Below are 26723 nucleotides of genomic sequence, written 5' to 3'. Positions count from 1 at the left end.
TTGTCCTTTACTATCAAGGACACTGGGTTAGAATCTTGGCTATGCCGTCTACTTGCTTTGTGATCACTGACAAAGCTATGCAGCTCACCTGAGTTATTTCTCTCAACTCACTCCCTCCATATGTAAAACAAAGTAATAAATAAAATTCTGTAGCTCTTGAGGGAGTAAGGGTCAATGTATGGAAACATCTATATAGCAATCGCTCAACAAAATGAAGCTTACTTTCCTATATGTAAATCATTAGTATTAATTTGTAGTTGTTTGTGTAATTGGTAAGGTAGGAATGCATATATTTGTTGCCATTTTCATAGTAGGAAACATACTGAGTCTATTTTCAGGCTCCTTTCAAGAGTACATTTTAGGAACAAAGCCTAAAAATAGGTCTATTATTTACCTCTTTAACAGATTCTGGCAGGTATTTGTGCGATTTCAGAATCCTTAAGTGGGAGGAAATAGCCTTGAATGCAGTAAAAATCATCTTCAAGTTGTATTTGTGTGTCCCCTAGGTCTCATTCTGCGAGGTTTACAAGGGTCTAGTGCAGAGCCTGTCTTCCAAAAGTTCCTTTGGTAAGCAAACCTCACTGGTGCTTGCCCCTGCCCCCAGCCCCCCAGGCTTCCTGCTCTGCCTTCCCAGCTATTATGAGGCAAATGAAAAACTTCTGCTCTGGACCAATAGACAAAGGCAAGATTGGGTCCCAGCTGTGCTGATGATGAGAACAGGCACTGGCATCAGGTGGCATCTGCTGAGCAGTGTGGGTCGCTAGACAGGGTAAAGGAGAAGCTGGAGAATACCAGCAGAGCGCCCACCATCCTCCATTACAGGCCACTAGGCCCACTATCTGTTCGTAACACAGCAGCCAGAGCAAAACCTAAATTGTGAGTTAGATCACGTCACTCAAAATCTCCATTTCCTTCAGAGTCAGCAGAGTCCTCACAATGGCCTAAAAGACCTTCTCTGGGCAAACCTGTTGCAGCTCTGATCTCCATCCCAACTCTGTCCTGGTTCAGGGTGCTCAGGTACATCTGCCTCCTGGTGTACCTCCGTTTACTGGCCTCCTAGTACACCTCTGGGTGCACTGGCCTCCTGGGACACCTCTGGGTGCACTGGCCTCCTGGCACACCTCTGGGTGCACTGGCCTCCTGGCACACCTCTGGGTGCACTGGTCCTGGTATACCTCTGGGTGCATTGGCCTCCTGGCACCTATGTACCAGGATGCAAGCCAACACCCCAGGTGCACTGATTTCAGACAAGCCAAGCATACCTCCTTTCCTTGAGACATAGTTATGGTTGTTCTCTCTACCTGGAATGTACTTCTTCTGCGTCTAGCCCAGACCCGACTTCCCACCTCCTTCAAATCTTTGCTTCTCCGGAAGGCTGAGTCCACCCAATAAAAAAGGGCAACCTAGCCTCCTACAGCACTCGCCAGCATGCTTATCTCACTCCCCCTACAGCACTCCGCAGGCTCTGCTTTATAACTTGCCCAGTGTACTTATAGCCTGCCTGCCCCAACCAGAAGCTAAGTTGCATGAGGACAGGCAGTTTGGGCACACAGTGTGTACTAAACAAGTATTTGTTGAGTGAATGAAGGCAGAGAGATGAGGGCTCTAGCATCAGTATCAGGCCACATCTAATGCCTTTCACTGACCTGATGGTGGCAGCAGCAGTGAAGAGAGAGGTGATGCAGGAGACAGAGCAGACATTTATCCAGGGTTAGATAATGTACCTAAGCCCATGATGTCCATGTGAGACTTGGGCCCTCATGCTAGATGCAGCTGTAGTCTCAGGGTCAATGCTCTGTGACCCTACAAGAGTCACTGTACTCTCCCTAGATGTCTTCCATGGGGTTGTCAATGTTCCTTTATGGAACATTACATGGATCCTTCTGGCTGATATCAGACTTACCACAATGGCTTCCCCCCAGTCTTCCTGGGGAAACTGCCCTCATCTGGTGCGTTAGACCTTTGTAACAAGCAAAGAAAAGACACAGGCCTGAAATGTACATGCATGATTCTTGGATTAGCGCTTATATATGTGCAATCATCTGCCTCCCTGAGACTCACTTGCAGACCTCTGAAGAACAAAGCCCATCCCGGGACTGTTAGCGATGTCTCCTCTGCCCTAAGATGTGGAATTGTGCTCTGAGTGGGCTGCTTTGGTTGTTCCCTTCAATAATTAGTTTGATTCTTAAAATTCAATTATATTTATAAAATGTGCCCCATCACTTTAATTGGTTTTGTATGATTTATGGAACATTACATAGATCCTTCTGGCTAATATCAGATGTTTTTTCTTCTACTCATGTGTATGTGCACTGCAGATCAACATCTAGAATTTTTCAAAGAGGAAAAATCCACTGTTCATCTTTGTACCCACTTGCACCCAACATCACACAGGCTTAGGAATCAACAATATCTAGTCTTAGAGCATGTGGTTTGGGTGATTCATGCTGAGTAGGTACAACTGAACATAAAAATAGGCCCACACTAGAGACTTATCATGAACACTAACAAATACATTATTTTAAAGCATTTTAAAATGCTGGTGCATTACAAGAATTCAATAAATGTAATTTTTGAAATTATATGACCATGAAAAAGAGGCAGCAGTGACTAAGAGCACTGGCTAAAAACATACACAGAAGTCTGGGTTCTACCTCTGGCTATGTGTAGGACGTGGGAGCAGATGGCCTGTCTCCTGGGTCTCGTTCTCCCGTCTGGAAAGTGGAGATATTCAGAATCCCTCCTCTACTCATAAGTTTTGTCTGAGACAGTACTTGTAGAACACCTATAGAGCACCTAGCATGGATGTAATAATAAGTAGTCAGAAGTTACAACAAAATTCTTGTTTATTTGCATTCAGTAAATGTCACCAAGTACATTATAAGATATGTAATTCTCTTTAAAAAAATGGGCTCTAACAACGGGCCGATTGAGTTTATAAATAAGGTTGACTAACTTAAGTGTCCAAGTTATATACAGATGAGGGACACTGGGGCTGTGTTGGGTGAAGAAACTTACTTTCTCAAGAGAGAAAATAATATCCAAGATATCTTAATGACATTGAATCTGGATTTCACTGGGGCAGCCGGGGGATACTAGGAATCTAGGATGAGATCTGCCCCTGGACAGAAAGGATCCAACTCTGGGTCCAGCAGGGCTGTCTTGAAGTCTGGTACGCCCAGGTACAAATGGAAGGATCATCTAGCTCAGGAAAAACTAAACAAAATTAGGGTGTCTACTGAAGGAGGGTCACAGTAAAGGCAGATCACAAAGATGACCCATGGGTCTGTTGGTGGGGAGCAGCTATTTTCTGGGAGGTGTGGGGGGGTGGTTGTCAGTGGGCCAGCTGATGGGCAGGGTTTTCCAATACAGAGGCTAAGCAGAGCTTCAGTCTGGGGAGGGTCCTGGGAGGGGCGGGTCCACAGAGCTTGAACTGGAGAGGTGAAGCGAGGCTTTTGCATGGTGTTCTTGTATGTGAGATGTGGGATAGCCAGTAGGTGAGCAAGGCTACCAGAGTCAGAACATTGGGACTTTTGCAGGATAGACACCTCCCATCAGAATGCGGTAGCCAGTCAGTCAGCTAGGCGCTCGGAGTTTGTCCTGGGAGCTCAGGAAGGAATGAATGGGTCAGGTGGGCAGGACGTGGTCATGGTCTCTGTGTCAAAGTACCTGTGATAGTGCCTCATTTCACAAGTAAGGCCTCAGAATCACAGCAATCTTTGGAAAAGGCTTTCTTTGACTTCCCTCCTACTTGGTTGAGGGATTCTCTCCTACTACCCTCACCCCCACCTCCATGAAATTTTAATATAAGGACAATTTTTATCAAGTCTTTCTCTGTAATCAGGATATAAAAATTATCCCAACATTTCTCTTTGAAAATGGATCTTCAGAGACTCAGTAGGCCTTTATGCATTACTAATGAGTTCTTTAGTGAAACATTTTGTCTTTTACTAAAATAAATCTCTCCTATTAAATCTTCCATATGAAAAATCTGAGTGCAACGCAGCTGACTGACTGGTTTCACTTGCAGAAAGTCATCGGGCTTGTTAAGGATTTGGGAGTTTTGGGAGTTCTTGTGGTTTATTTTTGATCCGACAGGGGAATATTATTCCCTGCGTTCACATGAGAAAATCAGGATACAAATTCGAAGAACCAAATCTTCAGGGTAGAAGACCCATCCTGTCTTGTTGGCACAGCACCCAATCTCAGGACAAAATGCACCATTGGCTCATGGATGGTGACCTTGCTACCGGACGAGCTGGCTTCCTGGGGGCTCTGGAAGAAGCATCACAAACTGGGTGGCTTTAGAGCAACAGAAATCCATTCTCTCACAATTTGGGGGGGCTAGAAGTCTGGAATCCAGGTGTTGGCATGTCACACCCCTTCTGAAGGGCAAAGGAGAATTTGCTCTGGTCGCTCAGACGCTCCTTGGAGAAGGCCGGCTCCTCCCTCTCTGTCTCCCCGCTATGCACGGCTGTCTCTGTGTCTTGCATCCCGCCCCACCGCTGTTTTGGGTTTTACTGAGGTAACATTGAGCAATTCACAATGCTGTGTGTGAGAACCTCAGTCACACTGACCAGATCCACTGTGATATGCTACCCGGGTGACCCCTGCAGAGACAGTGTCTCCGTAAGGCCACATGGTGAGAGGCTGGGCTAGTCCGCCTTTGTATCCTTCCAGGGACACACAGGGCCACGCGTGGCACTGACCACTCAGGGTCACCGGCATACAGAACCACCTGTTCTGCTTGCAACAACTCAAGCCCAAACTCGGCTCCCCTCAGCGTCTCCCGCTGCGAGAAGGCATGTTTCCTGGCAAGGGGTGACCAGAATTAGCCCTGGTTGACCTCAACGACCTGGCCTTGGAAAGTTCCTTTAACTTTGACCCTCATTTCTCTTCCCTCTAAATCAAGGTTCGTCTTTTACAAGAACGTTGTGAAGCAGTAATTAGAGACTGTGTGTGAAGAATGCTTTTTTAGGTGTGATACGAATGTTCCAAGTTTCTTAAAAATGTTTCAAGTTTCTAAAAAACAGTTCCTCAGAGGGTCAACACTGACAGGCGGTCTGGGTCGGCGCCCAGCTCTGCCCCCAATGCCCTGCGTGACCTCAGGAAGTTAGCTCCCCTCGCTGTGCCTTCCCCCATAGGAAGAGAACGCTACTGATCTGATCTGATGCTGAAGATTAGATGATCTCCGAAAAGCACTTAGGAGCTGCCTGGTGAGCGCTATACGACTGTTATGTAAGTCTCAGCTATTTTTATCCAGGGTAGGACCACGACTTAGTACCCTGCCTGCACTTCCATCCTAGTTTTTGGCGTAGAGCAGATGCTCCAGAATGGTTTGTTGAATGAACAAAGGAAGGGAGCCTGTGGCTTCTGCCTCCCCAGTCCCAAAGCAGGGATAAAGGCCCATGGAGGTGGGAGGAACCGTGCCTGCCCACCCCTCTGGGGATGGTTTTTCTGGAAAGACTGCAGTGGTTCCATCCTGTGGTCAGCTCCCAGCCACCACACCATGGTCTTTTCTCCTGTGAGCTCCATCATGTTGTTGATCTTAAAGGGTACCCAGCAACCCCCACCCCGCCCCGTCCTTTTCTGGTCTGTCTCCCTCCCCTTCTTCCTTTCCTCTTTCTGCGCCTCTTCTCCCACCTCCTCTTGCGACGTCTGCCAGCCCCCGAACGAGCAACCTCAGTACTCTGACTTTGTCACCAGCCTATTTATACATAAGTGTGGTCAGCAAAACATCTTAATATGCATACCTGCCAGGTGGGCTAGACAGACAGAACTCGGCGCAGCTGGTCAGGGAGGCCCCCTGGTGGCCAGATTTAAGACTGAGCCCCAGTATCAGAGGAGAGAATGGGGTGGGATTCAGGGCAGGGGCCAGAGTGACCCCAGGTGTTGGGGGGAGGGGGGTACTTGACACCTGGCAGACTTGGGACAGTGATTACTTCCCAATTGAACCTAACTGGAACAGGAGGAATCCCAGCATTTTGTAAAGGCACAACTGCATGGTTCAGACGCACTGCTTGTCAGCTTCCAAGCAGATTGTCCTGCTGAGTCCGAATTCCAGGAAGCCCTCTAAGGGGGCTCCCTCACGTGGGCGCCTTGCTCTAAGCGGTCTTGAATCTGATTGAAAAAGAACACACAGTCCGTCACAGACCATGCCTCCCAAAGTTTTGTGTTTGGGGCCAATTTCCCTTATTTTAAAAAATGACCAGGTTCTGGAATTGCCGACAACTGATGATTCTAGAAGAGCAGTCAGTGTTCACTGAGCATTCACTCCATCCTAGGTGCTGTGCAAAGGGCTTCATAAAGCTTCGGGACTTTAGCCCCCACACAGAGGTTGTGAATTCCCCCGGCTGAGTGACCTGCTCCCAGCTGCCAACTCTCCTCCCCCTGCATCTTCCCTGCACATACCCCCAGCCTTTCCCCGCTCCTAAGCTGGGCTCCCCCACCCCCACCCCGTGTCCCCTTTATATTTCCTCCATCTCGGTGTCAGTCGGGCTGTGTTTTTATTGTCGCTTAATATCTCAAGGCTTAATGCGTAGCAGGGACTCAATAAGATGTGTTGAAGGAAAGGCAGGAAGACAACCTTTCGACAAGCTGCACTGATCTCCTTCGTGCCGTGGTTTTTTGAGAATAGTAAGTAACCTAGAAAGGCCTGTCTTCCCCCACAGGAAAGAGCCGAATGCTGTCATTTAATATTTCATGGCTCCTCGTTTCACCTGTGGCCGCGCTCTCATTGATGAACGGGATCTTAGGAAATGTTGACACTATCAAATCAAATAGCCAGGAGAAGGGGCCTGTGTTCCCTGGATAGAATATTACCCACCGCACTAACCAAAGTACCTCTGTGACTCAGAAGGTATCGATCTTCTAGTTAAATATTTTCCAAATGAAGCATCTGATACCTGGAAGTGAATTTCCATTAAATTTCTCAAGAACTCAGAGGCCATTTTGGTCTCACTGATCTCTCTTTACTCGCTGCCTTTTGGTTAACCTTTCGTGGACAGGATGGTCGTCTTTACCGGACAAGACCGGACTTGATCTCTTCATCAAACTGACAACCAGCTCTTTCCAAACACAAGGCACCATAGTGTAAAGCTCTAAAACTGCCTAGGCAATCAACATCCATTTAAAAAAAAAAAAAGCTGCAAATAATTGGCCTTCTTTGCCTGCCCTCCCCATTTATTCATTTGATATTTTGCCTTTTTAAAATGGCCACCACGTTAGGCCTTCATGGCCCCTGCCAGGGGTGTCCGAAGGCGTCATGACTAGAGAGTCGCCAGTGTGGCCACACAGCGCAGTCTGTGACTACAAGGTTTTCCCAGCCATGACCGGCTGCCATAATGTCCTTCTGGACATGGCGAGACTCAGAAGCACTGGCAGCTCTCTCTCTGGAAGGTAAAAGCACCAGCACTGGGGAAGAGTTCAGACCTCACCCCACACCCGTGTGCTGTAGTAGAATAACAGACTGTGCTGATTACGGTGGTTTTCTGGGAAGAAAATGCAAACCCTCTCCAGGACAACCTGAGCTACGCATCTGTACAGCCTGATGCATGACTGTCCTTGTTCTCCTTGAACTCAGGAGTTCAGTCCTGGGATGATACAGTTGGAGGTATAACTAACTGCCCATCAGCATTTGACATTTTCCCTGGTTTACCCACCCTACCACGTCTCCGGTCTCATACCTTCCTCCATGTTTCCTCCATGCTGCGGAAGCAACAGAGAAGAAGGGTCACACCCCAGAAAAGAGAAGATTGCAAATGTTCTCGTTTGATGTGTCTACAAGTACATTTTATACTATTTACCTAAAGAGTGCACTGCATATGTTGACTCTAAAAGATGAAATGTTTTATAGATTGAACTAAATTACTAATAAATGGAATTTGTGTTATATAAATTCCTACATAATGTTGATGATAAGGCAGTTGCCCATTTCAGAGGAAGTTCTGGTTATCAATCGCTGGTAGCAATTCCCCAAATCGCTTCTCATTCTGATGTCCTTATGTGGTAGTATTTTATTTGCTGTGCTGTGTAGTTGCAACTATCATACACAATGCTCATGTGATTCCATTCATTTATTTAAATTCAAAAGGAGCCTAAAAGCCTAATCTGTCACTTGCTTAGAGGAGAGCCATTTCAGTTCCCTAGTGAATGCTGTCAATTAAGCCCAAGTATGGATGCCCACTTTACGCCACCACTGTCACCTGCCCGTATCCTTCCGGTAAGGCACTGGAGCAGAATGAGACCAAATGTGAAACTCAACCTTTGCCACCTGACTGAGACCCATAAAAATGATGAGCCTATGCATACCTGTTCACCTTGAGTTTCTCCTACTTTCAAAAGCCTTAAGAGATTTTAAAACTGTAGAGAAGCGGAGGCTGTCAGCATCTGATTGGTCAGCCAGCTGCATCAGAAGTGCCACGCAAACAACTTAGATGTCACGAGGACCGACACTGGCCCATCTGAGCAAGTTTCCACTTTGAAGCTGTGTGACTGGAGGAACTCACGGCATCCTGAATGACCTTGACTTAATTTGCCACACCTGCTGGTGCACCTGGCACCTCATCTGTCACACGTGGGCATCTTGAGATACCCAGGCTACATGGCGGCTGCACCAGCAGGCGTCACAGGGGAGAGGGCACTTTGCCGTAACGCAGTTTTGTGTTTGTGCTGTCCCCTCTCACTAGACTAGGGACATTCAAGGGGGGAGTAGACCAGAGGGTCAGAAATATAGCAAAGTGTGACCTTTTCAGAGAAACTTGCATTTTTTCCTCAACTCTCAGGATCCTCAGAAGGAGCTGAGATGGAATATGATCATGCCTGTTTGGCAGACGAGAAGATGGAGACACAGACTATTCTCATGGTTTTTTTCTTTAATTTGATCGAATCATTTTGGGATGAAGCCACCACTTGAATTCCAAGATTTCCCCACATAAACACAAAGCTACTTGAAACTCTGAATTAGTCATACCCTGTTAATCAGTCCTGGCAAGTTTCAACAGAAAAAAAAAAAATCAAAGAAAAACAGATCTGAGGCTCTTTTGAAGAGAAAAATGGCCAATGTTGGCACTCATAATAAGAACAAGAATAACAAAGGGTTAAGGAGCTTGGCATACAAGCCAGAGAGAAGCACGGTGATAGAGAAGCTAAGCTAATATTAGGAGGCTTGTTTTTAATACCCTGTACTTCTATCAACCAGAAGGTGTTAATGGTCCTGAGGGTGATGGTGGTAGTGATAACTCAGGAGGCTGTTCAAATACACCCCGTGTGTTAGCTTTTAACCCTCACCCAGCCTGTGAGACAGAAGTCATTGTTACCCCCCTTTGACAGGTGTTCTTAACCCTCACCCAGCCTGTGAGATAGGAGTCATTGTTAGCCCCCCTTTGACAGGTATGGCTTCTGGAAGACCACCGGGCCCTGCTGGCCCCAGGCATCAGATACCTGGATTATGAGCAGGTAGTCGAGTTGCAGGTACTGTTGAAAGAGCTTCTCTGGGAGAGGTTTCAAGACACAACAGGTTTCAGGGCAGAAACACCGGTTGGGGCATGAGGGTGTCACTGGCCAAGCATCATGCACGTAGAACACAAGGGAACCTGGTTTTCCATGGCCAGTGTTGGGTTCCACGCAAGGGCTGGACTCACTTTGGAAAGCAGTTATTGTCTGCCCTCAATCTTAGGATTGGTAGCCACCAGCCCACAGGTGCTCAAAACAGTGAGTGCGCAAGACACATCAGGACGAGCCAAATTCTGCAGGTCCGACTGTGACCCTGAACCCATCCCCAGCAGGAATTTTCTTCCCCAAAAGGGCCTTTGAAGAGTCTGCTCAGCCGTGGTCGGCCCCTATGAAGTCACAATTCAGACTGTTCCCAAATAGCACATACAGCAAGGTAGTTCCAGTTCCGAGCATGTAAAATCCTTCGCTTTTCCATGGAATATTAGTGGGATGCAGTTGTGCATTCGCTATTCCTGTGGGCAAAAACCTATTGTTAAATCCTTTAACAATCTCCTAATTAATCTGTTTTCTTTTTTGCTTCCATATTTTAATTGACTTTTTCAATTAGGAGCATCCTCAGAAAAGATTCTAAAAATTACTTGTTTTAAAATAAGCAATTAGAAAATCTCATTTTCCAATTATGCTTTTTCTTTCTCACACCGACCTGATTCTGAAAGCTTTTCTTAGCCAAAGCCACCCTTATCCTCCCTCATGCCATGCAGTGTAACAGGGCTGTAATTCCAGGAACTCCAATCTGTTATCCTGCCAAGAACATATTACAGTTATTAAGCGTCCTTCTTCATCCTGTTGAGAATCAACATGGGTATCCAGCTTAGAATCTTCCATCTTTGCTTATTTTGATAAGTTCAATTCAGCTGGAAATTCTAACTTGCTTCTCCTTGCTTCATCCTCCGTGGTCCAAATATTCCTGGAGGAATTTTTGGAGGTAAGGTAAACTGCCCACTTCCTGGGTAAACGCTTTCAGAATACTGTTACTGTTTCTAAATAATACAAATATATAATAAAATTAGAGGTGGGAAATCTAGTGAGCAGGCTAAGGTTTTACATGTGGCAGAAAGTGTGGATTTCATCTTGTGATTGTGCAGAACTTTCCAAAGGAAGGAAGTTCATCCCCTGAACTTGGCTCCCAGCAACCATCTGTGACTTCCTGGGTCATTTCTTCTCACCCTCCCAATCTGACCCACACCCCTTGTGTACCCCAGTCTGGAGAACCTTCCTGACACTCCAGATGGTACATTCTCCTAGCCCAATTTCTTCCCTTTGTCCTCATTTTATATTCTCCCATCAACACACACACACACTGCTCATTCCCCTGTTGAGTTTCTCCCCGTCCCTCTGGTCTCCAGGGCCCTTCCCTGACCCATGCCTCTCAGTGTTCTCTACAGCACACATCTTAGCTGGTGAATCTACTTTTGTCTGTGTGATGATCTGGCTAACTAACCATCCGTCCACTAGAGCCCAAGCTTCTAGAAAGGAGACAGCATGCCTTCTGTTGGTTCAGCCATGATGAACTCATCTCTCCACTGCCTGGCAAACAAATATTTGTCCTCAGTAAAAATGGACTGAACATAGGGAGGCCTCAGTCTGAAGTATACCCGGACAGTGCTGAGTGTGAGCCGAACCATGTGCCATTCCCACACCTGGCACATCCTGCCTGCTGTGAGCAAACCCCTGAACGCTGATATGACTCAGAAGCGCCTGTCTCTACACCAGCTCTGTGGCTGGGACTCCAGTTTTCAACTCCTAAGACTTCACAAAGACGCTGGAAGGGCTCTCTGCACCCTACCCTGCGCAAGCTGCACCAGCTCCCTCTTCGAGGGGCCAGGCCATAACTGTCTTTATCTTGGGAAACATTGTTTAGCCAAGAGCTAGAGCTAGGAAGAGTGAAAATAAAGCCAAAACCAAATCCTAGCTGCCCCAGGAAGATGTTCCCAGGGCATTGTTTGTATTTCTTGGGCTGCAAACAGGACACGCTGCTTCTGACATTGGCCTTTTGTTTCACCGTGATAACCAAGGGCCCTCTGCCTTCCTGCACACTCCCTTTCGCTCATGACAACTCTCTGTAACACTCAACATTCGTGTGCGACCACGCAGATCCTGACAAATCGTTTGCCTTAGCACAGACTTTCTTACAGATTGTTGACTGTGTCGAATAGCTTGTTATGTTTTGACAGTAGCTTTTCCTTTAGGATTTTATGGTTCTACAGGATCCTTTACTAAAAACCTGCTTCCTAGACTTTCCTGGGGCTTGAATTAATCTAGCTGAGGCACCGTGGTCCAATGGACATTGAGATACTAATTCAGGGTTGAGCTGAGGTTCAGCTCTGTCTCCTTAAACAGGTGCGCTTGCAGAAATAGCCTGTATATGAAAGACAATTGAATAGAAGATACCTGAATAAGCATAATTAATGTTTTAATATGAAAGTTCTAGAGCCAGTCACTTTCGCTAAGCCTACTAAGTCTGTAATCTTGCACTATAAATACTATAAATAAAAGAGCATATACAAATAGTTTTCCTTTCTTTGGTATTAACAATATTTACTCAGTGCTTATTAGTATGTGCCAGACATTGCTATAAATCTTGCCCATATATTAATTTATTTAATCGCACAGCAGCCCTTGGAGGAAAACACAATAATTATTTCACTGTGCAGATAAAAACATAAAATAAAAAACTGATGTACCAGAAACTCAAGTCATTGCTTCTAACACCTTAACTTTGACCTTAACGTGAGCTCACTCAGGTCCTCTGGCCTCTACCAATGTAGATCCCATGCAAATAATCTCTTTCCAGGCCCAAATCTTCACTTACACTTGGTTTTATTTCCTTTTTTTTTTTTTCCCTCACCACCATGCTTTGTGTTCCCTATACCTTTCCCTACCCCCCTTTAATCTCAGAGTTCTCAGAGTCCTCACAGCGTTACTCATGTCCACTTTTGGAAAGAGTTTTACCTTATCCAATAGTCTGCTATGTTATCGTCCAGTATTTTGTGTTTATGGGTCTGAGTTACTTTACGGCATGTAATTCTCTCAAATTCCTTCCATTTTGTTGAAGATGTCTGCATGTCATCCTTTTTATGGCTTTATAATGTTACCCAGAGTGAGCTATGCCACCCCTTCTTGATCCAGTTGTGCATAGATGGGCATTTAATCTGCCTCCATATTCTTGCCATTGTAAATAATGCTGCTGTGGACACTGTAGAACACGTGGGCTTTTGTGCTGGGGCTTTTGTGCTGATGATTTCATATTCTCTGGATAGATGCCCAGGCGTGGGATTGCTGGGTTGTACAAAAAAAGATCATATTTAGCTTTTTTTTTAAGATTTATATATTTATGCATACAGAACTGGGGTACAGGTCAGAGGTGCAGGGGCAGTAAAGGATTCACCAGAAATAGAGTGGGGAGCAGAACAGGCAGATGGACGAAGTACACTCCTGAGGGGAGCAGCGGGCAAGGCAGGAGAGGTCTGCCACACCGTGTGGGTCACCTCCGGGGTGGGGATCGAACTTGCACTAAAGCAGCTGCGGCCAGTTTGCAGTGCTACATCCTAACCCTTTGTGCCACCAGGGAGGGCCTGTGTTTATCTTTTTAAGGTAAATCCATAATGTCTTTCCATAAATCTACACCAGTTCACATTCTCACCAGCAGTATAGTCGGGTTCTTCTTTCTTTGCATCCTCTCCAACTCTTATTGTTGGGGGCCTTTTCAAAATACACAATTTTCACAAATATGATGTGTAGCTCATTGTGATTTTAGTCTGCATCTTGTTAGAAGTGATGATGGCGATTTTTTCCTATGTCTTTGGCCTCCTGGATAACTACTTTGTTACATCTTACTGTGTCATGTACCCTATTATTTTGTGAAGAATGAGGTTAGACCTTTATTTTCCCTCATTTTAAGCAGCTCGATATTATGATGGAATTGATGCAGGTGGACCCAGATTTAAGATCCATCTTTACCCCTTATCAGGTATATGATCTTGGGCAAGTTCCTTAATTTCCCTGAGTCCATTTGCTGTTTTGTAGAATAGGGATCTATTATAGGTACTGTAAGAAGACAATGAGAGGACTATGTAAATCACCAGATGTGATCAAAAACATATCTTACTCAGTGTGTAAGCCCACCCTGGAGTTACATTAATTCACAGGGGGAAAAAATTCCACCATTAAATTAAAAATTTCATACTGTAAATCATGTTCTATTGACTAAAAAAAAATCCCTAAGAGTCCCAGTTATATCCAGAGATAACAACATTTACACAAAACCCATATTTTCCCAGCCTAATCAAAAATTTTATCTGCAGCAACAAAACATTACTCTAGAAGACTAGTGATTAAAGTGATGATTAGCTGAATGAGCACAACTTAATTGCAGAACTGGTAAAAGTGCGGACATTTCGCTAACTCGATTCTCCTCTCTGCACAAGTCCATAGCCAGAGCCCTTCACTAGCCCATGTCTGTGATTGTGCCCACAAACCCATAAGCACACCTGGTATTGTAAACCTTTCTGGGTTTCTGCCTGTAAGTGCAACAATGACGTCTGCAGGGAATTAGGATAAAGGCTTTCAGAGAGAAGCCTCAGTGGCTTGCCCTCATCCTCTGTTCCTCTGTCCAAGTAATGTCACTTTGTTTACCACACCCTTCCCCTGCCGGTGAGCACTAATTATATCTTCTATCCCGAAACTGCCTCCTTCCTTGAGGAGAGGGTGCATTGGGTGCCTGACATGAGGCAGCAATCCAGAGCTTGATCACACACCTATATTTTAGGAGCTTGTCCCATGTGAATGCTTTCTTGGTGATCGGATTTAGCAAACAGAAAGACAATGGAAGTTGTCAAAGGAGGGCAGAAAGGAAAGGAAAGTAAGAGATGCCTGAAGCAAGTAAGACTGGAGAGACCCTGGAACGTCACAAAGCAGTACGCCAGGTAAAGTGAAGGTAGAAACTGGATCCCCCATAACTGGAGCTAGAAGCAGATGGTGGGAGAAGGAAGCTCCTAGCCTGCTCTGATTTCATTCTGTTCAGTTGTGGCTCTAGCTTACCTGTGTCTTTCCACTAGACCTGCAAATGTTTGACCTGCGTTGTCTATTTTGGTGCATAGGGAGCCGAATGAGACATTCACAGTACGAACTTGTGACTGAGGAGACACACTGACTTAGCAGATACGTGACCCGCCCACATGTCCCCCCCGAGCAGGTGACACACCTTAGCGCTGCCAGCAGTCAGGCCGTGGACGGCATCGGTGGGCGGCCCCGACCACCAAGACTGAGTCTGAGGCCAGTGTCTGCTCTTCTCCACAGGCGTGGGGGAGACACATTCAGAGAGGGGGTGCTAAAAGTACAGCTGAAATTACGGGCAAGCAGGTGGGGCCTGCAGATGTTTAGAATTAGGATGACTATAGACAAATGTGTTTCCCGGGATCCACCAAGCTTGCTTTTTAAAATTATTTTTATATCTGGTAAACAAACCCATATTCTCTCCTTGGTTGCAAATAGACAAAGTCTTTGGGGAATGATAATACTTGTGCTGGTTAACACCGTTTGCTGTTCTTCCCTGGAAATTGCATAATTCACACATCAACATGATTCTCTCAATTGGGAGTTTAGAAAACTCGGGCTTTCAACATAAACACTACCATTGGCAGTTCCCCTTCAAGGCAGGCTGCAGCACACCTGACACCAAAGCCCTTGATTTGTTTCTGCTTTGCTTTAAAGTCCAAATGCTACTTTAGCCACAGTGCTCATCACTCTGTTAAAACACGACATTAAGTCTGAAACCCGTGTCACGAGTCCCCAGTGTGGGCCAGGGGCACGAGACAGCAGCTTTATGAAGCAAACTGACCCGTTGCGGTGAACCAGGTTGTGCCGGGAAATGTCCCCTCTGCATATATTACGAAGACATTCCCACCCCTGTCTACCCTTGTCCTTTCTTCATTAGTGGAACTAGACATCCTCAATCAATCTGAAGGCACATTTGAAGAAGTTACCATATCTCCACTGTACAAATCCAGCACGGGCTTCGTCACCACGACCGCATGCACAAAGCAATATGCGGCGAGTCCAGGCTCTTTGAGGGGGCCCGGGCGCTCCCCTGAATCCCCTCTCCTGTACCCTGTACTCTCCAATACCAGGGGAGACATCTGTCTGCCCTTGACAGCCTGTCAGAGTTAGAATCCACTAAAAGCAACAGGAACCAAAAATATCTAGGAGGCTTCTTTGTGTGACAGATTTGAACAAGTTGGATAAGCAGCTGGTGCCTATCCCTGACAAGCGTGTGCAGGCACACGCACGGCCAAGCACACCCACAAGCACACGTGTGTGTTCGGGAGGTGTGCATGGGACCCTCGCCCCTGTCCTCATGGGGTGATTGTGAAGTGGTTGACAATAGAATAGTGAGCTACTAAGTCCTAAACCAATACGTTCATCTTACAGGGCCGTTGTTCAAGAGAGAACTGCAAGTATCTTCACCCTCCAACACATTTAAAAACGCAACTAGAAATTAATGGGAGGAACAATTTGATCCAGCAAAAAACTGCAGCAGCGATGCTGGCCCAGCAGATGCAATTTATGTTCCCAGGAACCCCGCTTCATCCAGTGGTGAGTACAGCCTGCTCCTGGTGGGGTGCTTGGTGCTGCTGAAGGCGACACGCCTGGCAACCCAATGCCCCCCTTCTTCAAGTAAGGCAAATGACTTTGAAGCTAAGTAGATGCTAAAAATGGTTTTTAAAAGGTTCTAAAGTGGAAATAGATGTATGTGGCCGCAGTGGGCCAAGACCGTTCCCAGTGGTAACTGGGAAATGGTTTCGTTCCAAAGCGTTCTCCCCAGCAGACCCCGTACTTGAGTCATCTGAGAGGAGAACTCCTTTAGAGCAGAAATTGGTGACCATCTTTATCAGCGCAGCAGAGTGTTCACGTCTAGGGCACCATGGCAAGGCTGAGGCGTGAGAAACCGGAGAAGTTAGATGATTCACCCAGTGTCGTAGAGCTGAGGAACTACAGGGCTTGGTCATGGTGGCCGAGACCTGGAGATCCTGCACCTGCAACAGCCCCCGAAAGGCTCTCGGCCCGCCTCTACCACCTGTGAACGGTGTGGCAAGATGGCTGGGACCCGAAATGCCCAGGGGACTCAGTCGCTGAGTGGTTATGGTGTCACATTTTCCCCTTTCTACCGTGCTTGAAAGTGCCTCTTAAAAGTCTGAAAACTGTTTTTAAAATGAGGCCTGGAGAAGTACATTTGACTTCAGCGAACACCATTTCCATTTGTGATTATTTGTCAGAGACAAGATAAATTTTTAAAAATCAAGCCTGTGAAATGTACTTTTTTACCAAAGTGTACTCCACACACACAAAAGACTATTGTTTAAAAATCAGTCTCGATTGTATAAAAATGCTGTGTTCTTGAAAAGCAAGGGGACAGCGGGCGTGAGTTCAGTTTGCCTATTGTGTGTCTCAGAGAGGAGATGGGGAGAGGGCCAGGGAGGGGAGAGAGGTGCTGGACAGCTGGCAGACCTGCTTGTCTTAAGGTTTCTGTTCAAGAGTCATGGCCCAAAGTAACCAGGAACCAGGTCTGTCCAGGTAATGAATGAATAAGGTGCAGTCTTGGGTGTACAGACATGGGAAAAGCCCAGTGAGATTCACGCACAAGGAATTATGATCTTGGATGAGACAGGAAAGACTCTTGGACAAGGCTCCAAGACACCCAGACAGAAGACCAGCCTTGAGTTCTGGACACACGGAACGCCCCAAATAGGCATCTAAGTAGATCTATTGAAACTCGCATACATGTATAATTTATGGCTCTCTTTACTGATGCCTGAATGTAAATTATTTTATTAAATTATCTAAATGCTGAAATAATTTTATTATACGCATTAAATAATGTTTATGGGGATAAATTTAGAACCACCAAGGTCAACATCGTAACATTCCCTATATATCTCACGCATTTTAATCATTCTCTTCCTATTTGTTTAGAGTTTATAAGAGTTGACCCCTGTCCTCAATAATGCTAATGTTAATAAGAAAATTCCATTTTGTTGCCAACTTTAGTGAAACCTTTTTTTAAGTTATGCCTTTATTTGTCTCAAAATTAATAAGTTAATAATCCTGGTTACTCTATGAAAAAGGAAGATTATGTTTAAATATGTTCATAAAGGTTTTCCAGCTATGAGAACTATTAGAATTTTTAAAAGATGGTGAATTTGAAAGAGTCATCAAGTTTGCAGACAAATAATTCCACGGTCTCAGGGAAGAATTAGTGGACAAGTGAGTAGAGCTTCATCATGGCACCCGAAGATGCATGGAGCTATAAATGTCACCTCTGTGGAAACAGGGTCTTTGCAGATGGGCTTAAGTCAGACATCTTGAATGGGGTGATTCTCCAGGACTAAACGGAATCACGAGTCCTTGGAAGAGCAAAGAGTGACCAAAGACGTGGACGGTGAGGAAGAGGGAGAAGCTGTGTGAGCAGAGCCAGAGGCTGGCAGGATGAGACCACTCACCAAGAAATGCCCCAGCCAGCAGAAGATGGAAGAGACGAGGAAAGGATTCTTCCCAAGAGCCTCTGGGAGGATTGAGAGCCTTGATGTGGGGCCTTTAGACTTGGTCCCCAGAAAAAGGCAGGGATAAAGGTGCCTTGGGTCGAACCACAAGTTTGTGGTTTGAGTTTGAGTTGCAGCCCCAAGAAACTTGTCTGTGTGGACCTTTGGTGAAAACAAATGCATTGCTCAGCAGAGTAGAGAGGAGCACCCCAATTTCAGGTCTGCAAAGACTGTGGTGCTTTTTCTGCTCCCGATCTTCCTCCCTGAAACCACTTCCCTGAAATCCTTCAACGTGGTCTCCATATTGACCCCCTTTCTTCCCTTGAGCCTGCTGGTGGTGTTCACGCCTTCAAGGCGGCCCTCCCTCTTCTCCTATCTCTGCCCACAAAGCCCCCTGCTCTGTGCCGAGGTTACCAGCACAGACATGTCTGCCCACCCCCTTACCTTGTGATCTCGAGAATCCATGCTGGCAACGGTCAGTCATCTGCCCAGAACAACCAGATGCATAGTCCCGGTTCCGCCCTCTCCTCCAAGCCCCCGCTCCTGATCCCGCTTCCTGGTTAATTCAGAATTCTCACAGGAATGTGGCATTTACAAAACCATATTTCTCTATGCTCCCCTTGCAGGAAATGGGGCCGTCAACCAGCGTGTCAGTCCCAAGCCAGACTCTCACGCCCCGGGCACCAGCACCCTTCAAGGCCATCTGCTCGCCCCCTTTCCCTTTGTCTGGGCCCTCATCCACCTGTTCTCAAACACATATGAACATTTCCTTCCTAGTCAGTTTCCATTCTTGTCTTTTTCCAATATATCCTGCATAGAGCAGCCAGAGGAATCTCTTTAAAGCATAAATGGGGTCCCCTCACTCCCTTAAAATCCTTCAGTGCTTTCCCATCTCACTGAAGACAAAGCATGTGCATTTGGCTGTGACCCTGGCTGTGGCCTGGAAAGCTGACTGTGATCCTCCGCCAGTGCCCTCTCTGCTCAGCTGCCCCCCTGTACCCTCTACATCAAGCCAGGCCTGCAGCTCTGAGAACACCCGAGCTTCATGCGTCGCCTTGACTCTCGCTGAAGTATCTTCCTCTGTGGCGAGTCTGCTTTCCTCATGCAGACCCCAGACCTACCCCTGTGACCCACCACCACTGCATCTCTCTAGCAACAAGGCGCTCTCCTTTCTGTAAAAATGACTTGCGTGGGTTTAGCTTTTGCATTAAGGTTTAAGCTCAGTTAAAATCCAGTCTCCTGGCACCGATTCTGTACCAATGAATATTTGCTGAGTGAAAATGCAAACCTTTCCTTCCCCTTACATCTCTTCTGCTTCAAATTCTCTGTATTTGAAACTCCTCCCGGCCATTTTTCTCTTTCGAATTCCTAGTGGGTGTAACAATGATGTCTTGTTTCCCTCCTTTCCCAGTGTGTCGCCCCACTCCCCATTCTGCACGCCTCCGTGTGTACCCTCAGGATCCAGGTGGGTGCCCCTAGTGGGGTGAAGAGCCCGCGTGGTCCAGACCTTGGGGCTCAAGTCTTGCGTTGAGTTTTGCCCTCCAGAGATGCTTCTGGGAGCAGGGGGGGGAGCAGGCTTAAGATGTGCCATGTTTTAATTTTAAGCCTTTCAATTGGAGGGGCAAAACCTACCCTTTGGAGTTAAAGCCTTCGAAAGGTAGGCATCTCTAGAGCTCTTGTTCTAAAGAGTCAGTTGACCGCATTTGTTGCAAAGTGACAGAGGCGGTCAGGCCATCAGCCACAAGGCCTGGCCACGGGCTTTCCTTACCGCTACAAATTAGTAAAGAACGCACCTGTGTGGGGGAGGGAGGTGGAGTAGGGGTGCACAAGAAGAGAGAGAGAAAGAGATCTTTGAACCTGGATTTAAGAGGTAACAGATGAGAACAGACTGAAGAGTGAGGAATTGGGAAGAAAACCACAGGAGCAGCAGAAAGGGACAGAGGGAAGAAGTGCAAGGCCGGCATCACAGAAGCGAGCGCTCTCCGAGACTTCCCATGACGCTGGCCGTCTGGCCTCGCTAGCTGCAGCCAGGGCTGGGAGATGACCAGGGGCCTGGGCCCCGCCACAGACAGCCTGGCATCAGTGCAGAGCGGAGGCCTCTCCCCGCGGCAGCGGGTACACTTCCAGACAGGGCTGGACGCCACCGTGGGAGTTCATTGCAGTCCAGGAGCTGAGCTCCACTGTGCTGAGACAGCACCCCCCCTCCCCCCCAACTGCAGAGCACCCCAACCGCCTGTGGGGATCAGGGCACACTCTCCACCTGATTGCAGGGCACACTCTCCACCTGCGTCTTCTCTAGGCTCCCAAGATCTAAGGGCTGCTGGTGTTTTCTTCCTTTTACATGTCAAGAAATTGCCAACAGCAGAGAGTGGAAATGGCCCAGACTGCCAGCCCCAGGGCCTTGGGGCTTTGCCTTGACTCCACGCCTCGGCTGCACTGACCTCGGGGTAATCTGGTTAGTCCCTGCGCTGAATTGCTTTCCCAAGGAAAGCTGTGCCGTCCACGGCCACTTCTGCTTCTCCAGGGTGTTAAGAAGATTAAAGCAGACAAAGGTGCGTGAGAATGCGTAGCAAGCAGCCGGAACCTTTCACAAACCTAATAAGGCGGCTGTCGGTAACCACAAGAACCACGATAACCAGATAACCAGCACGGTACCGTCTCTGCAAATTATTGTAACTATTTTTTTACGAATCAACTTCAACAGCGAAAAACACTGGCTAAAACAAGAGAAAAGAGCTCATTGATTCCATCTTTGTGAGGCCTCTGAACTGTTAACTCTCATTTTCACATGACAGGAAGGACTTTCTTCCAGCTCCTATTTCAAAAAAGAATAGATATTTGCTGTCACTTAATACAGTTGTGTGCTTTGCTGAGTAGATTGCAACCAGGAAATGATGTTTAAAAACAGACTTGAGAATGCTAATTTTTACTGTCCTCACGTGAGCTGCTGTTTCTTGAGCATTGAGTGAAAAGTGGGAGAAGTAGCACCCTGTTTGGTCCAGGCTGATGCCACTGGGTCTGACTTCGTTTCTCTGCCTGGGAGGAAGCTGAAGGGCCAGAGGTTAACTTCCCACCCAGGCTAAAAAAGCATCAATAAATCAAATACCAACATTCATTTAAAGTATGAAATTAAATGAACAGGCCATTTGTGAAAGCAAAATTTAGCGAATTGCTATGGACGACCTGCCCCAAAATATTTTGCAATTCCAGTATCTTCGTAGTCAGGGCTGCGACTGTATTGGTGTCCCGCAGGGACCCTGGCTGCAGATGGCCCAAGAGAGGGAGGGTTAGGAATTTGCTTCTATAGAAAGTCAAAAGTGGAGCGTAGGGAAAATGTTCTTTGCTCTAAACGTTCACTTTGACTATTAGTCTCAGGGTTCAATGACACATGTAGAATTTTCTTTACTCCATATTTTCACCTCTTGCCCCTCATGGTGATTCCTAGATTTGGCCACACAGATCAGGTAGTAGTTTTTATTAATGCAGATTTCAAGCCCCCTGCCTAGACCCATTGAATCAGTATTTGTGAGATTTTTATTTAGAAAATTCCCCTCCAGACATTTTCTGATATAGCTGGTTCCGTCGTGATTGATGACCTTTCAAAATTGATATTTTTAGTGCTGATATTAAATAGCCCTTATGCCATATCATTCACTTGGCTTATTAAAATAGCACTAAACTATAAAAGCTATAGTTACTGGAAACCAAAACTTTCTATAATTATAATCCAAAGGGGTTGAAAATGGGAAACACACATGTAACATTTTATAGGATGTCAACGAAGAAAAGGAATGCTAACAGCCATCCCTTTCCCATGTTGAGGCCTCATGTTACAACTTTCTCCCACCATGAATTTTATGTCTGAGACAAAAGTATGCTCTTGGCATATAACAGCAGGCCCTACAAAACCATCAGAATTGCTTCTGACCACTGCAGTAAAGATTTTCACCTTCTCCAAGATCTCTCTGCACAAACTCTCAGTAACTCACTGTTTTCTAATATGATAATTTATAGGAGATATTTTTCTGTTATTGCTGTAAACAAAAAAAATGTTTAATAAACATAGATTGTTATTTTTTCCCATATGCTCAGCAGCTCGTTCAAATCCATAAATAGACAAGAACGTTACCCACAATGTATAAATATAGACGTAGCATGCTGTGGCTATCAGCCAAGTTCAATGTGAGCAAATTGCATTCACATGTGACTGTAAGTATCTGAAAACTGATTCTCAAAATAAATAGATTAGAAGTCATCCCATAACTGGGGGGAAAACAACAGCAAAGAAATCAACAGAAGCACTCAGGTCCAATTTTGCGTATAACTTATTCTAAGAAAACTCTGTTTCTAGCAACTTGAGATTTTAATATTGGTTCTTTCTCTAATAGTAAAACCAAATGTGCTGTTCTCTTACATGTACATTTTTTCCCTTTCTGAAAGGCCTATTCTTAGGTGGAGCTTTTAAAAATATTCATTCCATCAAACCCCTAGTATGACTCTCCCCATTCCCTGTCGAGACAGGGAAGTTTAGCAAGGTGCCATGTGCCTTTTTCATTGCTGTGTTGATTCTGAGATCCCAAAACGCAAGCCAGCTTGTAAGTTCAAACTCTTTGATCCCACCTTCTGGAAGAGAGTGCCGCATGTAGACGTAGTTGAGATAGAGAAAAAAAAAAAAAAATAGCGACCTGTGTGAAAACTCATGGGAATGATGGGAATTACCTTTTGGAGGTAGAATTTGGAAACCTACTGGAAAGTCTGAGCAAGAAAAACCCAAGTCACCTCCACTTACGAGAATGAATCAGTTGGATTAAATTAAGTTATGCATCAAGTATTTTTCACCTCTTCCTTTGCAAGAGGTGGGGAAAAAAATCAAAGATTATGAGGCAATACCAATAGTTTTTGCCTCGTTAGTGCTATAGTACTCAGTAGTTTGGAGTGATGAACCATTAGAGTGAAAATTATTCTCTTTTCTTGAAAACACATTCATCGCAATAAAAGTTTAACCTGTCCCCTGTAATGAGGTTTCTGTGGTGTTCTTCTGTGTTGGTGTATGGAGTGGGAAACTGAAGATCTATATAGATTTCACTTTCATGAAGCAAAACAAAATGGACTTTCACAGTTCAGCATTGATTTAACACAGTCGGGTATATGTTGAATAAATGGTACTCGAATGATAGTCACTGGTCATCTTTTAAAGCTTTATTCTGAAGGCCTGTTTTTCCTGTTATCTCCCTTTTACAGCCTACCTTTCCTGTGGGTCCCGCCATAGGGACAAATACAGCGATTAGCTTTGCTCCTTACTTAGCACCTGTAACCCCTGGAGTTGGGTTAGTTCCAACGGAAATTCTACCTACCACACCTGTTATTGTTCCCGGAAGTCCACCCGTCACTGTCCCAGGCTCAACTGCAACTCAGAAACTTCTCAGGACTGACAAACTGGAGGTACTTCCATTGCATTTGTGGCTTGAGATGTGTTAGTGAACTTTGTAAGTGAATGCTGGAGAGATACTAGTTCAGTCTTGAAAACACACACACACACACACACACACACACACACACACACTCATCTAAAACCCATGCATTTGGAATTCTGTGGTTGGAATTTGAGGCCAAGTATAAAGGAAACTCATCTATGGAAACTCATCTATGGGAAAAGGATCACATTGGTTCAAACAACAGTTAGTGTGGAATGTATGTTCAGGGGCAGAGAGCTTAACACTGGGGCCTCCTATCAGTCAGTACGAGGGCCCCAGAGGTGGTCCCTAGAGGCCTCCTTTCGGCCAGATGTTAACCCTCTCTGGATCCCAGAAGGGCCTGGGGAGAGAGGCCATGCTGAAGCCCAGCAGTCAGGAACTGGGAGTATTCAGGGCTCTGCAAATTACTTCTATCAGAAATCAGGATTTTCAGAACCAGTATGGCTGTTCTGTCGGGCCTCAGGGATTGTGTGGGTGGAGGGAAATGGAGCTTGGACAAATTCAGTTAAAAATGAGATCGTCTCTTTATCCTAAATTCAAGTTTTCTATAAAAGTGTAAAGAATCAACTTGATGTATTTATAAAACAGTTTGTGACTCGAGCCCAGCCCTCTGTACTTCTGTGGGTAACATTTCTCTTTCATCAGAGTGAGGGGATTCACTCACTTCTCTTACTGCTCTAGCTTATAACATCTGATAGGGATTGTCGACAGCTGTGTAAAGATCCCAGAGGTTTTTCAAATGTCTTAAGTCCACTACCAATCAAGTTGGTAAGTGCTACCCATATGGTTTAGAAGTACACTGTGCTTTGTTGAGTCATTTGAGAATGTTCTTGCAATGTGCATTTGTTTAAGTTATTTATCCAGTACGTCTTGAGAGCAATAAAATGTTGCTGTGTAATATCAGCTTCAATCTGAGGTATTTGGATCCCCAAAATGAAAAGTCTGTGAATTGCATGCAATAGCTGCCGTTTTGGGGAGATCTAGCCTTTCCCTCTGAATATGAACAGACCTTTCAGGGCCTGGGAAAGGGTTTGAGGCTCCACCTGCTGGGCCCACAGCGCCTTGGTGTTCTGTACGTGACTGTGCTTCAGAAAACAAATTAAATCAGCTGAGTGGGGAACAAATTGTCCTTCCCAACAGGACTGCAGACCGGGACATATGTACAGATGATTCACTGATTTCAGCTGAGCCAGCTCTCAGTTTGTTTCAACCCAGGAACGAAGCCGACTGTACAGGCAGATACCCTCAATAAACACATCTGAGCCACAACCTCCCGGCAGCCCTGGCTGGGACCATCCATTTAGAGTGGAAGCCTTCCTCAAAATCTCTGGGGATGGCTGAGCAATTTTTACTTTGCACATTTTATGAGCTAAATATGACATGTCGGCTAATATCCAATGTTCGAGGAAACTGAGCAATGTTGTGATTTAGCTGTTTCCCCTTCAAACCTGCTTGGGTACTAGTCGCTTGGGTACTAGTGAATCTGGGCTTATCCCAGGCTTGAAGGTCATGTTGGTGACCTTCACATGATGTCACTGATGATCAAGAAGTGAACAATCACTTAAACATACCAGCTGTAAAATCTACAAACCCCATACAGTTTTGCTGATTCTCACTTCCTAGTGACATTTATGAACATTATATATAAAAACACTTCATTCATGTTATCTATTCAGAACAAAGAATACTATTAATAAATACTAAACTTTTAGATTCTAAAGAAAACTTAATTTCTACAGTAAATTTCTGATCTACCACAAGTTTAGAAGATGCGACGTTTTCATTACTTGGGGTTTCAAAATAAGGATTTAGGAATAAAGAAGAAACACCCCCACATCAACACTTCAGGCTCTATTTACTTCACTTGGTTTATTTCTTTCCCTTGATCTCTTTCCAGATTTCTCTCCTTTTTATTTTTATTTTAATCCACATCTTTTTCTGTCCTGTCCCAAATAATCAGAGCAGCCTTAAAATGAAAGTGTTGGGCTCTTAAATATTGTATTTCTTCAGATGTATGCTTATAAAATATCTTTCAAGAGTAGGGGAAGACATCCGGGAAAACAGAAATATTCAAATTCACCCCAACCCCACTTCCTAGCTCACAGGAGGAGAATGAGCTTGTCATTCCTCCCCCCCCCCCAGTTGCTTTTAGGAGTGTGCAGCTAATCCCTGGAGGTTTGATCTGTGGCAAAAGTATCTCTCCATGAAAAATCCTGTAGCATCCAGAGTTGTCAGGGTGGGAGACTGGAGATACACGGACACACAGTTACGTAGCACTGTTCACCTCCCTAAATACACGTATTTCCAGATTGCGTGTATCCAAATTCTATGCATCCAAATTCCATACATCCACGTCCTATGTGTGGATTAAATATATCTGTCCAGATTATCATTATATCCATAACCTCCACATGCACATCTAACATCACGGTCAAGGACAACAGCCGCGGTGTTGATTTTTCTTTGTTATTTTGGCTAAGCTGCTGATTTTTCTCCATGTAGATTCTCGCCCCAGAAAAGAGCGTGAAGAAAAACTCAGATGTGTTTCTCAGGGATTCTGGTAACCAGAATTGCACTCCCCTGGCTCACTGGCCCCTTGTCCCAGACAGGACAAGCATTGACCCCTGTTGTTGAGTGACTCCCTCCATGGCTGCGCGGGCAGAGGCTTTGGGACGAGGCCTGCAGGCGGGTCCCTGCATCCTCCGCTCTTCCTCCCGTGTCCAGGTATGCAGGGAGTTCCAGCGAGGAAACTGCGCCCGGGGAGAGACCGACTGTCGCTTTGCACACCCCGCAGACAGCACCATGATCGACACGAATGACAACACCGTAACCGTTTGTATGGATTACATAAAGGGGCGTTGCATGAGGGAGAAATGCAAATATTTTCACCCTCCTGCACACTTGCAGGCCAAAATCAAAGCGGCGCAGCACCAAGCCAACCAAGCCGCGGTGGCCGCCCAGGCAGCCGCGGCCGCGGCCACAGTCATGGTAAGTGGGGCGCGCCCGTCACGCACCTTCCCCCGCCCGGGACCGGGGGGCCGCGCGCGCGCGCCCCGGGGCGCTGGGCCCGTAGGGAAGGCTGCTGTCCCTGCTGCTCCGCTGCTGAGTTCGGTGGTTGTTCTCCTCTTTTTGTTCTGTTCCGTTTCCCCTCCCTTCTCCAGCACAATAAGTAAATCCCTGAGGTGCAGGCGGCCGGCGC

The 26723-nt window shown here is 45.9% G+C and overlaps 1 protein-coding gene across 6 annotated transcripts in view; it reads left to right on the top strand.

Annotated features, from left to right (window-relative positions):
• MBNL2 (muscleblind-like splicing regulator 2) overlaps nt 1-26723 on the top strand; it is a 150626-nt gene that overhangs the window by 83512 nt on the left and 40391 nt on the right. For all 6 annotated transcript variants that reach the window (XM_004680062.2, XM_012723226.1, XM_004680063.2 and 3 more), the window contains exons 3-5: nt 15943-16107; nt 23292-23492; nt 26249-26512. In XM_004680062.2, coding sequence (XP_004680119.1) covers nt 15943-16107; nt 23292-23492; nt 26249-26512 — 630 coding nt within the window. The remainder of the gene's footprint in view (nt 1-15942; nt 16108-23291; nt 23493-26248; nt 26513-26723) is intronic.

The sequence above is a fragment of the Condylura cristata genome, unplaced genomic scaffold, assembly GCF_000260355.1.
Source record: "Condylura cristata isolate star-nosed mole 26May11 unplaced genomic scaffold, ConCri1.0 scaffold00010, whole genome shotgun sequence".
NCBI lineage: Eukaryota > Metazoa > Chordata > Mammalia > Eulipotyphla > Talpidae > Condylura > Condylura cristata.
The sequence above is the reverse complement of the archived record's forward strand: the minus strand, read 5'-3'. Positions and strand labels throughout refer to the sequence as shown.